Source organism: Ailuropoda melanoleuca, chromosome 11, assembly GCF_002007445.2.
Source record: "Ailuropoda melanoleuca isolate Jingjing chromosome 11, ASM200744v2, whole genome shotgun sequence".
NCBI lineage: Eukaryota > Metazoa > Chordata > Mammalia > Carnivora > Ursidae > Ailuropoda > Ailuropoda melanoleuca.
The window spans coordinates 48,494,410-48,507,572 of NC_048228.1; the positions used below are offsets into that span (position 1 = coordinate 48,494,410).

Genomic DNA, 13,163 nt, shown 5'->3' on the forward strand with positions numbered 1-13,163 from the left:
AACGAGGTGAGGACAGAGACACACAGGAGGGTGTGTGACCATGTGACCATGAAGGCAGGGTTCGGGCCTATGCAGCTGGGAGCCAAGGAACCCCAAAGCAAATCCCCAGAAGCTGGAAGAAGTGAGGAAGGACTCCCTTACAGCTTTCAGAGGAAGCACGGCCCTATCCACACATTGCTTTCAGACCTCTAGCCTCCAGAACTGTGAGAGAATACATTTCTCTTGTTTTAAAACATGCAGTTTGTGAAACTCTGTTAGGGCAGCCCCAGGAAACAGCAGGTAAGGTGCCGGAGATAGGACTGCTAACCACTCTAGTCCTCCAGGGCAAGCACGAGGGGCCTCGGCTTCTCCCACAGGCTGGCAGGGACGCTGCAAACAGAAGGTGCCCCATTGCCACTGCCTGCAGGCTTTCCACCCAGGGGCAGCAAAGAGAAGCAGGGGGTGGACAAAGTAGGCATTGGCAGCCTCCGGTGCCTGATGGCCGTGAGAGAAGCGAGTGACGTCATGGCTTTCTTTGAAGTGCTTCCGAGGGGTCCAGGGGCAATGTATGCATTTCTTCTTGTCTCACTCAAATGGGAAAAGATTCATACTTGCCTTCTGTTCTTTTTTAAATATAATGATTTCATCAGGGAGCCTCAGAGCAAGAGCACTGGGATGTGGTAACAGAGGAGAGTGTTGGGCCGGAGTAGGAGGAAAGCGTGATTCAGAAATTAGGGAAGGTAGGACACACAAGCTATTTGGGTTGGGTTTTCCATGAAACACAGATTATAATCAGAAGAAATCCTGACCTCTTAGAAGCATGTGTCACTCACAGTCAACCCACCCAGACTTCTGGCTTCTTTTGGCTCCTGGGCCCCATCCCTGGCCACTCCAGCTTGCATTTACCCTCCTTTGTCAGTCTGTCCCCTCTGCCTGACTTCTATGGAATAGGTACTTCTAAATGGAAAATCTCTTTTCTTTCCCTCCAATTGTGCAAACAACTCGCATATTTGTCATTCCAGCCCAGACTTCTATTCTGAACACTGGTCTTATACATTCAAAGTCTACTTGATGTATCTGCTTCTCTGTCTCACATATCTATTATTTCCTCTGGAGCTGATTTCCTCTCCCCTGTAACAACCCCACGATATTTACCTGGATATGGCTTTACCCATATCCACTCATTTAATCCTCAAAACCCACCCTACAAGGTTGGTACGATTCTGACCCCCCACTTAGTGGGGAGAAGACACAGAGAGGGAAGAGGCTTGTCCACGGTCACATGGCTCATCTGTGGCACAACGGGGTTTGAACCCAGGCATTCCGACTGCTCTCTGAGCTGGTCCCCAATTTGCCCTTCTTCCTCTACATGGCACCAACCTCCACAAACTGGGAATCTCCTTTGAAGCATCTCTCTTTCCCTGCACATTCAATCCATCAGCAATCTCAAAAAGATAATCTCCCGTGCACTTCTCCCCATCTGCCCCTGCTCTTGTCCAAGTCACCATCACCATTCCCCTGGAAACGGACATCTGCAGCAGTCTCCTTTCCTTCCATCACCCACCTTCAACCACCCCCCACACAGCAGTCAAGGCGTCTGCGGCATTGGTCCGCGCAGCCCTGGCCCTGCGTGGCTTGGCCTAACCTCCCTCTTTGCCCTCACCTGCAGCTACTCTCCCCCTTGTCCAGCACAGGTCAGTTCTCTGACAGCCCAGCTGATGTATGTTGAATTCTTTCTCATCTTAACGCCTTTGTTCATGCTGTTCCCTCTATCTGGAATGTTCTTCTACCTTCACTCCTCTGCTTAAAGGCCATCTTCTCCGACAGGCCAGCTCTGGCCACTGGTCCTGAGCAGGTCCTCTCCTGTTGGTCTCCATCTCAGCAACCCTTCCCCTTTTGGGCACTCAGTACTCAGTATTCTCTCTCACTGTTTATATCCGTGTCTCCACCTCCCCCACCATAAAATTCCAGGGGGCAGAGAACTTTTGTTTTACTCATTACAATACATCTAGCTCCAGCCCTGTACTCAGTCTTCAGATACATGCTTAATAAATAACTGTGAATGAGTTTGCTGGAAGAAAACGGAAGGAAGATGATGACATCCCAAGGCGTGGAATTTCTCCAAGGCCTACATAAGACAATTGGCTGCTTGATGAAATCACTCTCTTCAAACGTCAGTAGTCCTGAAATCAAAGGGACCATTGTATCCTGGGAGATGTGGAAGAGGTTAGAAATATTTCTGTGACTGCAGGCTCTTCCAGGTCTTTCAAATGTGGTTCCAGATGCTGGGGTGGAAGACTGGTGAACCAGGGATGTTTCCAGTGATTCTGTTATGTCTTTCTTCCTGTCTCTCCAAGCACTCAGGGGTTCTCTGGCAGACGCAGCAAACCTGTCTGGATTGGGTCTGAAACACGGGGCTCCCAGAAAGTCTTTAGCAACACAAACTTCTTTCTCAGAATAATTTTCATTATTTGTTTAAAGCAGATTATAAACAATTTCTATTCATCTTCTCTTGAGCTATTTAGTACCAGTATCTGAGGATTACATTTTTCCTCCACAATCCAAGTCAGGTTTAGCTGAGCTAAGGGTTCTTGACCAAACTCTCTTCTTGGCCAAGAGCCACAAAGAGTTGAAGACTAGGGTGGCTATACCAGCCACATCCTCGGTTAGATGAAGTACACTTCTAACTTCATCTTCTAGGAGAGACACTCTGTTGTAGGATCTGCTCTCTAACTGTGGAAAATAGAGGGAACCTGACTCAACTGGGGAATCCGGCATCATCCACATCTTCTGAAATGCGTACTTGGCTAGAAAATGGTGCTGGTTTGGCAGGATGTTGGGACTACAGTGGTGACACCCACTCTCCTCCCACATCACTTCTATGGGAATGGAAATCCACCCATGAGGGACCAAGACTAGGGACGTTTGCTCTTTGTAATATTACAGAAAGAACATTTCTTGCATCTGTGGCCACAGTCATTAATGCCCACATGACATGGTGGCAATATACATTATTTTATGAGTTTTGTGTAAGTGTGTGTTTGGGAAGTGACAATCCTAACAATAAGTTGCTAAGAATTCTTCCTAATGTAAAGTAAACCTGCATAATTGGAACTCCTTGAAGAGCTTACACAAAGGCTATTGGGACTATTAAGATTCTTTGCGGCCCTTGGAGGATCCTGAAAAAAGAAGCGTAATACCAACCCGAATCTCCTTGTCCCCCTCCTGTCACCCCATGGGAGTTTTCTTATTGCTCTTCAAATACTCCTAGCCTCAGGCTACACCTGCTGTTCCCTCTGCCTGGATGCTCTTCCCCAAGATATTCTCCCAGCTCACTCCCTCACTCCATGTTGACTTCTGCTCACATATCTGAGCAGAAAATCACACTCCCCATTACTGTCACTACCCACCTCTGCTTTTCTCCAGAGTACTTTAAACTGACTTTATATATTATACATTTATTGCTTTGTTTATTAGCCATCTTCCCTAATAAAATCGGAGGCATACGGGCTCTGGCCCAAAACAGTGTCTGGCACATAGTAGATCTTAGTAAATATTTGTTGAATGACTAAGTGAATAAAAAATGCTTTCTTATTTTGAGTCTGGCTTTCTTTGATAATTCTCAAATGCCACTACCAGACTTTTCAGAGCTCCATGCCACACCTCAGAAATCTGAGTAATGCATTCTTCAAACCTTTTGTCAATGCTGTTCAGATGGGGCTGTCACTACCTCTATTTGAACATGCCTCCCAAACCTAGGTGAGGTATTTAATCAAACACAGATGGCTGGAAATAAAAGAGCAAAGATCTGATCATGGAGGAAGGGGCAGACTGGAGAATTTTCTGCCCTTCTGACTTATCCTCTTTTATTCCATGTGAGACCTCGCGTCTATATGGATAGTATTGCTCGGTGCTCTAAAGTACTTGCGTTTTCCAACCGCTCTGCATCCACGAAAACACAGTTCTTCAAGAGAATAGAATTACACCTTCTTCCCTTCACGTTCCTTGCTCTCAAGCGAAAACTTTTTCTTTTCCTCTTTGCCTCTGATTTACAAGGCTTCTTCAACAGCTACTCATTAGATTTGGCAAATTACACTTTTTGTTATGATTAAATGTGAAAGAGGGGACCCGCGCATTCACAGGTGAGTTGGGGTCAGGGAGTGGCAAAGGACAGCTCTTTAATGCTTGGTCTATTCATTCCTGGGAAGCCTCTCTCTTCTCACTCAGATTCGACAGTTTCTTTCTACACTCTGTCCTGAAACAAACTCTAATGTTTTGATTTGAAATCCAGGTCTTTACCTGTTTTTCATTAACTTCCTGCAGAGGGCCATTTTTGCAGCTGCCAATATTTATCTCAATACGCTTCGGGGAGCATGGTTTAAAACACACCAGACCGGAAGTTGCATCATGTCGAAGAGCACCTAATCAGGCATGATGTCCATTCTCCTTGGGATGTGGAAAGTCCAGCTCAATGAAAACAGTTATAGAGCCAGATCTTCCAGCCCTGAGATGCAATAGACAGGGAGACCAGAGGAGAAATTCAACACGACCACATGCGTGTAACACAAGTGCTCTTCCCACACATGTTTTAGATTTGCATGGTTAGGAAGTGCAAACACACTAGGAAAGAAAGGTCTGATGGGATGCTCCCACCAAAGCAAGACATATGAACTGGACAGGGCTCTCACCAACTTCTTGTAGCCAGGACCGGTAGTATCATATGCCCGGGACTAGTATCATCCACGGAACAGAAACGGAAAGGCATTACCTTCCCAAATTCTCTTTCACATAGCATACTGCACCTTTCCTGGGAGCCCTACCGTTGATGTCATTACTCTGCGTTACACAGTAGAAATGGGGCCATTGTGTCCTCTTGGGTCAAACTGCACCAGTCTTGCTCCCAGGAAAGAGAGGAAGGGTCAGGTGGGGAAGGAGAGTTGTGCTCTCCTTCTCAACAAGAACACATTTTCAAGGATTAATTTTTCCTATTAGCAAGTTTCCACCCTAGATAAGCCTTTCCCAACCTTTCCACTGTCAAGAATCCCTTTAAGCATTTCTCCTCCACAGACCCCAGGATTTAAGTGATTCTATCTGCTAATCTGTATTTATTACAAAGCATTACTCATTTTCCCCAGTGTTACTTATTATTTAAGATAGGAACATCCAAGCAGAGGTTCTGACCAGCACAAGGTAACTAGTGCCTGAGTGTTAATATAATTTTAGAAAAGGAATAAAGGAATATGATATTTCAGAAATTCTGTGCAGCCTCAACATGAGTTACATATGTATGGTACGATAAATCACATCTCTAGTCTTTGTCCTGGGTTCCTGGCAGAGGGCATCAACACCATTGGAATTTCCTGATAGGAATGTCTTTGTTATCCTATCGAGGTGACTCAAGGTGGACCTCTAGATAGGTATAGGATGGGGATGATTGGCAGTTTGGGAGAGGAAGGAGACTGGAGATTAAGTTCGGTCCCATGGCCAGTGGTTTAATCAATCACACCTATGTAATGGAATCTCAGGACAAACTCTGGATAGAGGTTCGGAGGAGCTCCCTGGTTGGTGGACACACGATGCGCAGGAAGGGTGATCTGTCCTGACTCCATGGGGACAGGGCCTTTCCAGAACTTGCTTTATGTGTAGGTAGGCTTTATAATAAAACTGTATTTATGGGTACAGTGAATTCTGTGAGTTGTTCTGGACAATTACTGAACGCAAGAGGGTCATGGAAATCCCCAACCGTATGCGTTGGAAGAGCAGGCGGCTGTGAGACTTGCAGCTGATGTCGGAAGTGAGGGCCGAGTTCTTCAACCTGTAGAGTTTAACTCCAGGTAGTTCATGTCAGAATTGTACTGCAGTGTACCCACTTGGAGTGGGAACAGAGTACTCTATGTCTTTAAATACATATAAATATCCAAACCACAGAATGTACAAAGCCAAGAGTGAACTGTAAGGGAAACTGTGGCTGGTGATTATGAGGAGTTAGTGTGGGTCCATCAGTTGTAAGAAATGTACCACCCTGGTGGGGGATGCTGATAATGGGGGGCCCTATGCATGTGTCTGGGTAGGGAGTATATAGCAAATCTCCGTACCTTTGCTTCAATTTTGCTATGAACCTGAAATTGTTCTAAAAAAATACTACAAATAGGAGTGGTCAGAAAGAATCTATTTGGGGAAAATCTATCTGTTTTCAGATGGCTCAGAGACAATCATTCCAATGGGGAGGAGGATGCTGTTGATTTGTAATAAAATCAGGCCCAGGAGACAGGCAGAAACTCCTTTACTAAAGCAGTTGCAGGGATAATAAATAGCAAGGAATATGTTTTTTAAAAAATAGCATATTGAAATGATAATGATTACAACTAACATTCACTGACTGCTCACCACATGCCAGGCACTGCCAATGCATTTTACATGAACTGCGATAATTCTCACAAGCACTAAATGATGCTGGTCCTACTGTTCTACCTGCTCCACAGGCGAGGTAGCACAGACAGCAGGAGACAAGTGACTTGCTCCAGGTCATGTTTAAGAGCCTGCCTTTTAACCAATTAGAGAGGTACGAAAAGAAGACCTGGGACTGTGGCTGGACCGTCTTCCTTCTGCTCCCAGGAGAGCCCAATACAGCTGGAACTTGCTGCTTTAATTGCTCCACTACCCTTTTGATGAACTCCTTCGAGGCAAAGTTTGCAGGCATCCTATTCATGTGATGTTACATTTTTGTAAAATGTCTTTTATCCCTTGGTTCCAGAGTGGCTCTCTATTCCCCTTCCTCATTTATAAAGTCGAGTTTGGAGTGGGGAAGGGAAAATGTATAGCAAGTTAGGACGTTATAACAATTCATAGTGATTACGGTGATTAGGAGTTTAGAAAAATTTTAGGAGGATAATACAAATACTAACCTGAGGATTCAAACAAATGCTCAAAGGAAGTTAGGAACTGACCAAGGAGCAAAGAGCCCAGAATATCTGCTTGAGGAAGCCAGCTGTGGAGAAGGCACACATCGGAAAGATATTGTTATGGTATCTTAATAAAAAGTCAGGGTCCTGCTCTTTCTGTCTCCAGCTGCGGTAGTGAGAGGAGCTGCCGCTAGCCCGTGCACCTGCAGTGGATGGCCCTCCAGGACTGTTCCAGCTTCCCGATCAAGAGGAACAAGCGGACATACAGCACCGAGCCCAGTAACCTGCAGGCTCGGGTTCAGTGTACGACTGTGGGCGTGGAGCCCACGGCCCATGGCAAAGATGTAGTGGCGGCCATGAAGCGGAGATCCGGCCACAGAAAACTTGCCACCTCCTACGTGCAGACCACCATGAACAAGAATGCCCAGGGCCCCCTCAACAGCATCAGGTACACCATCCTCGAGTACAAGTACGGCCCAGATCTCCACATGACTGCCATTCTCAGAGCCCCCGCCATCCTGCTCAACCAGAAGCCTGTGATGGAGAAGAGGCAGTGGGCCCGCCCCACCGAGAGCTCCTGGACACCTGCCCGCCACTTCCAAAGCAATAAAGATATCAACCACACACACGTCATATTCCCAAGACATTTAATTTGTAGGTTGCCTGAGCACTTGCTACGGACCTAAAAGCAACCTAAAGAGACCCTGGGTCCAAAGAGCCCAAAGTGATAAGGTATCAGGCCTTTTCATCAGGGGTTAAGTAGGAGAACAGAGACAGGCAACATTTCCAAACAAAGGAAATAGTCATGCAACACAGATTGTTGACTCATCCGAAACAATGGGAGGGTCACCACACACCTAGAATCTAAAGACCTGGGAAACCAGCTATTGTTTCATCTGCAACAGCAATGTCCTAAAATAGCGACCAGAGTCTTCTCTCTTGATCATATCACTCCAACAAACTCATCGTCCACTAGTAACCACAATAGTTTTGGGGAAAAGCGTGGACTTGATTGCTTATTTGTGTTCAGGTGTGTATGTGCTTTTGTGTGTAAGAGGGAAAAAGAGAACAGATGAAACTGAGTGATAAGAATATTTACAGAAATCTCAGGGTTTTTTTTTTTTTATTATTGTGGTAAAAAAAAAAGCGTAACATAAAGTTTACCACATCAACTATTTTTAAGTGTACAGTTCAGTCGTGGTGAGAATATTCACATTATTGTGAAACAGGCCTCCAGAACTTTTTCACTGTGCAGAACTGAAATTCTATACCCAGTAAGCAACAAATCCCCTTCAGCCCGCAACCACAACTCTGTTTTCGGTCTCTATGAATTTGACTATTTTCGATGCCTCATATAAATGGAGTCATAGTATTTTGTCTTTTTATTACTGGTTTATTTCACTTAGCATAATGTTCTCAAGGTTCATTCATGTTGTAGCATGAATCAGAATTCTCTTCCCTTTTAAGGTTGAATAATACTCCTTGGTATGTCTACACAGTAGCCCTGCCCCCATCTAGTGGGGGTGCATTCCAAGACCCCCACTGAAACTGCAGATAGTACTAAATCCTATATACACCATGTTTTTCCCCTAAACATGCACAGCTACGATAAAGTTTACTTCATAAACTAGGCACAGTAAGAGACTAACAACTTTGAAGGTGTCAGCTGACCAACTAATTGGAGAGCCTGACCAGTTAATCCCATGGCGGTTTACTAATGAACAAGGACTAGAGGAGACTTTTTTTTTTTAACACCAGTATTTTGGAGAGATACGTTCCTCCCCCCATCTGATGCTACTAAGTATCCATAATAGCAGTGGGAATTTTAGACCTGGAAAGAGGACAGCTTGGCCTCCTGGCCAGTGGTAAGAGGATAACCTGGGGCCAAGCAAACCTCGCAGCAGCACACCTCCCAGCAACACACCACCCACCACACCACCCATATCTCAGGCTGATATATCTCCATACAAGCTATTCTTCAAGGTTTTCTGTCCCTCACTTAAGAAATATAATGTATGTTCATCATAAACAAAAAAATTAGAGCAGAAGGTGATGCACTGAAAAATAAATGGGGCCTTCCTCACAGTTCTGCCTTTCTGGAAAGTTGTCATGTAATATAGTCTTTATGTATATATTTTTTCTCTTCTTTTTACATCTTTTTTTTTTTTAAGATTTTGTTTATTTATTTGACAGAGATAGAGACAGCCAGCGAGAGAGGGAGCACAAGCAGGGGGAGTGGGAGAGGAAGAAGCAGGCTCACAGCAGAGGAGCCTGATGTGGGGCTCGATCCCACAACGCCAGGATCACGCCCTGAGCCAAAGGCAGACGCTTAACCGCTGTGCCACCCAGGCGCCCCTCTTTTTACATCTTTTAAACAGAATCTTGGGGCACCTGTGTGGCTCAGTCAGTTAAGTGTCTGCCTTTGGCTCAGGGCGTGATCCCCGGGTCTTGGGACTGAGTCCCACATGGGGTTCCCTGCTCAGCGGGGAGTCTGCTTCTCCCTCTCCCTCTGCCCCTCCTTGCTCATGCTCTCTCTCACAGGAATAAATAAAAATCTTTAAAAAATTAAAAAAGTAAACAGAATCATTCTGTACATACTATTCTGTAACTTGATTTTTTATTGATTAACATATCTTTGGACATTTTCTTATGTATAGAGAACTGACCACCTTTTCCCCATTCTTTTTAACAATCACATAAAAATGTCTGTAAGCTAGGGGCACCGGGGTGGCTCAGTTGGTTGAGCACCCGACTCTCGGTTTCAGCTCAGCTTGTGATCTCAGGGTCGTGAGATCTAGCCCGGCGCTGGGCTCCGTGCTCACGACAGAGAATACTCGGGACTCTCTCTCCCTCTCCCTCAGCCCCCCTCTTCAAATAAATAAATATATCTTTGAAAAATGGCTGTAGGTTTCAAATGAGTAATTTAATAATTTTATACACCATGGGTGGCCATTTATGCTGTCTGTATATTTTCATTAATACAAATGAATGTCTTTAGGCCTATATTTTTTCAGCCTTATGCAAGTGTATGGATAAGATAAGTACCCCCAAGTGGAGTAACTGGCTAAGGGGGTGTGCACTTAAACATTGATAGATACACCAAAATGCCAGCCAAAAGGGTGCCAGGGTTAGTCTCCCATGATCAGAGTATGAGGGTACCTGTCTTGCCCAGACTCTGCAATACTGGTCTTACTATACGTGTTTTTGACCTAGACCAATTCTTAGGTAGAAATAGCTACTCATTGTGTTATTTACATTTCTTTATTTCCTAGTGAGAGAGAGAATCTTTTCATGTTTGTAGGACATTTATAATTCTTTTCATGTCCTACTCATGTCTCTGACAAATTTTTCCATCAAGTCTTTTTTTTTAATTGATTATTCAAGTAATTTTTATGTTAAGAAAATATGTCTTTGTCTGATGTGCTCCAAATATTTTCGCCCTGTGGGTTGACTTCTGACTCTACTAATAGTGTTATTTGCAGTCATAAATCATAAGTTTATATGCAGTTAAGTAGATCAATATCTTTCTTTTAGGCTTTTGGTTTGTGTCACAGTTGTAGCTGCCGTCCCTACTCCATGATTATTTTTGACATTCACCCATATTTTTTCTCTTTCATTTCAGTATTTTATCCCTCTGAAATGCATTTTAATGTAAGAAGGGGGACGGAATACAGATTTACTTTTTTCCCAAATGGCTAGAAATTTTCCTAATGTTATTTGTTGAATAAGCCATCTTTTCCTGATATGAAATGTTATCCGTATCATGTAGCAAACTCCCAAATCACACACTAAATTCACTCTGTTGTTGACCTCTACTTTGGGGTCATCGCAGATTATTTTAACTAGGTACCTCTACAATACACGTTTATATTTTATTATTTTTAGACATCCCCTCGCTTTCTTGGCATGTTATATTTTCAAATGAACCTTTTATCAACTTTCAAGAGATTTTTCTTAATATTTTAACTTTTTGTATTTTGATTTGACTCAGATAAGTTACTGTCTTGTGAAGGCTTGAGTTTTACTTACCCAGAGAGAAGCCATGATATCCCACCTTTGCTTGAATTGAGATCACACAAACCTATTAAAAGAAAAAAAATTACTGAACAGAATAAATCTGGGATTCAGAATACCATAATCTCCGAATAACCCTAATCTTTAATGCAGAAAATAGAAGTCAACATTCAAAGAGAAACCATCTTAGTAAGGCGATGTGTCTCCAGCATCAAGTACCCTATTTGCTCAACAAACATTTACGAGCACCCACTATGTACAAGGGACCGTGCTGGACCTGGGAAGGGGTCAAAACAGAGAGAAAAATCTCCATGCTTAAGGGGCTTACAAATATGTTTCTTGGAAAATAAATTGTTGACTCATTTAAAAATCCAATAGAACTATATTGATTACTGAGTTCTTTTAACCAGGATAGATGCCATCCTAGGAAACAACAACAGAAACAGGAATTGTCTCTCTGGATCCCATCCTCAAACAAATTTTAGCTGGCTTCAATTGGAATCTTCGTGTTTGATTGATATCCCCATTTACATTTTACAAGGTTCTAAGCCTACAGCCTGTTATAAACAGACATGCCTACTCTTTGAGGAGGCAGTCAGGTTCCTGGTAGGGCCCAGAGGTGAAAAGGGCAGTTCTTTGGTGGAGCCCTATTGGGAACCCAGGCACTTTTCATATGTAGACATTATTCAAACATGCTGGCATATCTCCAGAGTTGATTTAGAAATGCAAGTCGCTCCCACCAATCCTAGGAACAAATATTCTAAAAATTCAACAAAAGCCCCAGAACAAAGTTCAGTAGGAAATGACACCAGCATTCCCTGGAAATACTTAGCTTGATTTTCTCCGGCCCTCTGGAGCCTGGGGCAGGGGCTTTCTGGTCACCAGGTCTAACACTACATCCCTCTAGATACACAGTGGATAAGGTGTCACCAGTTCTGGTTTTGCCTCTGAAAGTTCAGTTTCCCTGAGCTTCGGTTTCCTCATCCATATAAAGGGAAGAGGAAGGCTGCGGCTGGAGGGGATTGAAATCATATCTATAATAGTATCAGCTAGGATTTTGAGTCCTTACTATGTGCCAGGTCATATAAAAAACACTAGAAGGTTAATTCCACAAGGCTTTCTGTCATATTTGTTCATTGGGAGATAGAAGGCACTAAAGAAATACTGAATGAATGAATGATTTAATATAAGTCCCACAATAATCTAGGGAGCTAGGTGTCATTAAGAACATCTCCACTTTACATATAAAGAAGCTGGGGCACAGAAAAGGTTCAATAATGTTCTAGCCACACAGCAAGTAGGTGTCCCCCGCTACGGAATCTGGACAGTCACACTGCAAATATAGGAAGTTAACTCCCTGCAAATATAGGAAGTTAACTCCCATGCTCCGCCTTACCCCAGTGCCTGCCCCGCACATTGTCACAGCCGATGCTCAATGTGTGTTGATCCAGGATAATTTGTAAATTATTAACAATTATTATTAATTTAAAAAAAGTTTTATTAACATATAATGTATTCTTTGTTTCAGGGGTACAGGTCTGTGATTCATCAGTCTTACACAAGTCCCAGCGCTCACCATAGCACACACCCTCCCCAGAGTCCACCCATTTTAAGAAGAAATCACTCCACAGTGGGGGCCAAATGACCTAACAACAGAATCTGAACATCCTTTCAGAAAGGGATTCGAGCATCTACATCATTTCCTTTCATCCCTATTTCTCAACAGATGGCCCTACACAATCACCACAGCTCTGAGAACAAGATCCTGGGTGTCTTTACATCTTTAAACTCCCTTTCTCGTCAGTCTGAGGTTTTCTGCCTTCCTGAAGCCAGTGGGGATATCTTTGGAGAACAATGTTTTAATGAGTTACATTTTTTTTTATGATGTTGATAAAACAAGCTGTAAATGTAGCTCTCCCCAAGGGCAGAGTCTTGCTGTGTGTGCAGAACACAAATCCTGGGGAAGAATTTCTGTCCAGCAGTGTGACTCCTTATCAGCAGCCAGAGGGGCCTCCAGCCACCCGGAGCCTCCGGGGACCCCTCACAAACTCCTATACACGGTCATTTGCAATCAAGCACTCAGATTCCCCACCTGCTGACTCAAATGCCAGCGGGATGAATCATGAGTAGTGGCTGCGACTCTGTTGCAATCAAAGAAAAGGTGAGTCTTCTCAAGGAAAAGCAAACTTCTGATTCCCAACGCTCAATATCTAAATACGGTTTTCTTCTACCACCTAAAAAAAATTAAATGAAGTAAAATAAATGGTC

At 43.7% G+C, this 13,163-nt stretch overlaps 2 protein-coding genes across 5 annotated transcripts in view; one reads left to right on the forward strand and one right to left on the reverse strand.

Annotated features, from left to right (window-relative positions):
• The window catches only part of ANXA3 (annexin A3), a 47,696-nt gene that overhangs the window by 33,847 nt on the left and 686 nt on the right, over window positions 1-13,163 (reverse strand). For 3 of the 4 annotated variants that reach the window (XM_034671644.1, XM_034671645.1, XM_019794637.2), the window contains exon 2: window positions 10,911-10,962. In XM_034671644.1, the coding sequence (XP_034527535.1) occupies window positions 10,911-10,925 (15 nt within the window). In that variant the 5' untranslated portion in view covers window positions 10,926-10,962. Of the gene's footprint in view, window positions 1-10,910; window positions 10,963-12,987; window positions 13,085-13,163 lie in introns of those variants that run through there. The other variant, XM_019794644.2, reaches the window with a different exon arrangement.
• Window positions 5,460-7,567, forward strand: LOC100474679 (60S ribosomal protein L28-like). The gene is made up of 2 exons (XM_034672014.1): window positions 5,460-5,540; window positions 7,076-7,567. The coding sequence occupies exons 1-2, from the start codon at window positions 5,460-5,462 to the stop codon at window positions 7,565-7,567; spliced, it is 573 nt and encodes a 190-aa protein (XP_034527905.1).

Excerpts from the sequence above, each read along its gene's own strand:
- LOC100474679 (XM_034672014.1), top strand. The coding sequence starts at position 5,460 with ATGGCCAGTGGTTTAATCAATCACACCTATGTAATGGAATCTCAGGAC. Across the intron at positions 5,541-7,075 it reads AGGTTCGGAGGAGCTCCCTG|CCCGTGCACCTGCAGTGGAT; the intron begins GTTGGTGGACAC and ends AGCTGCCGCTAG.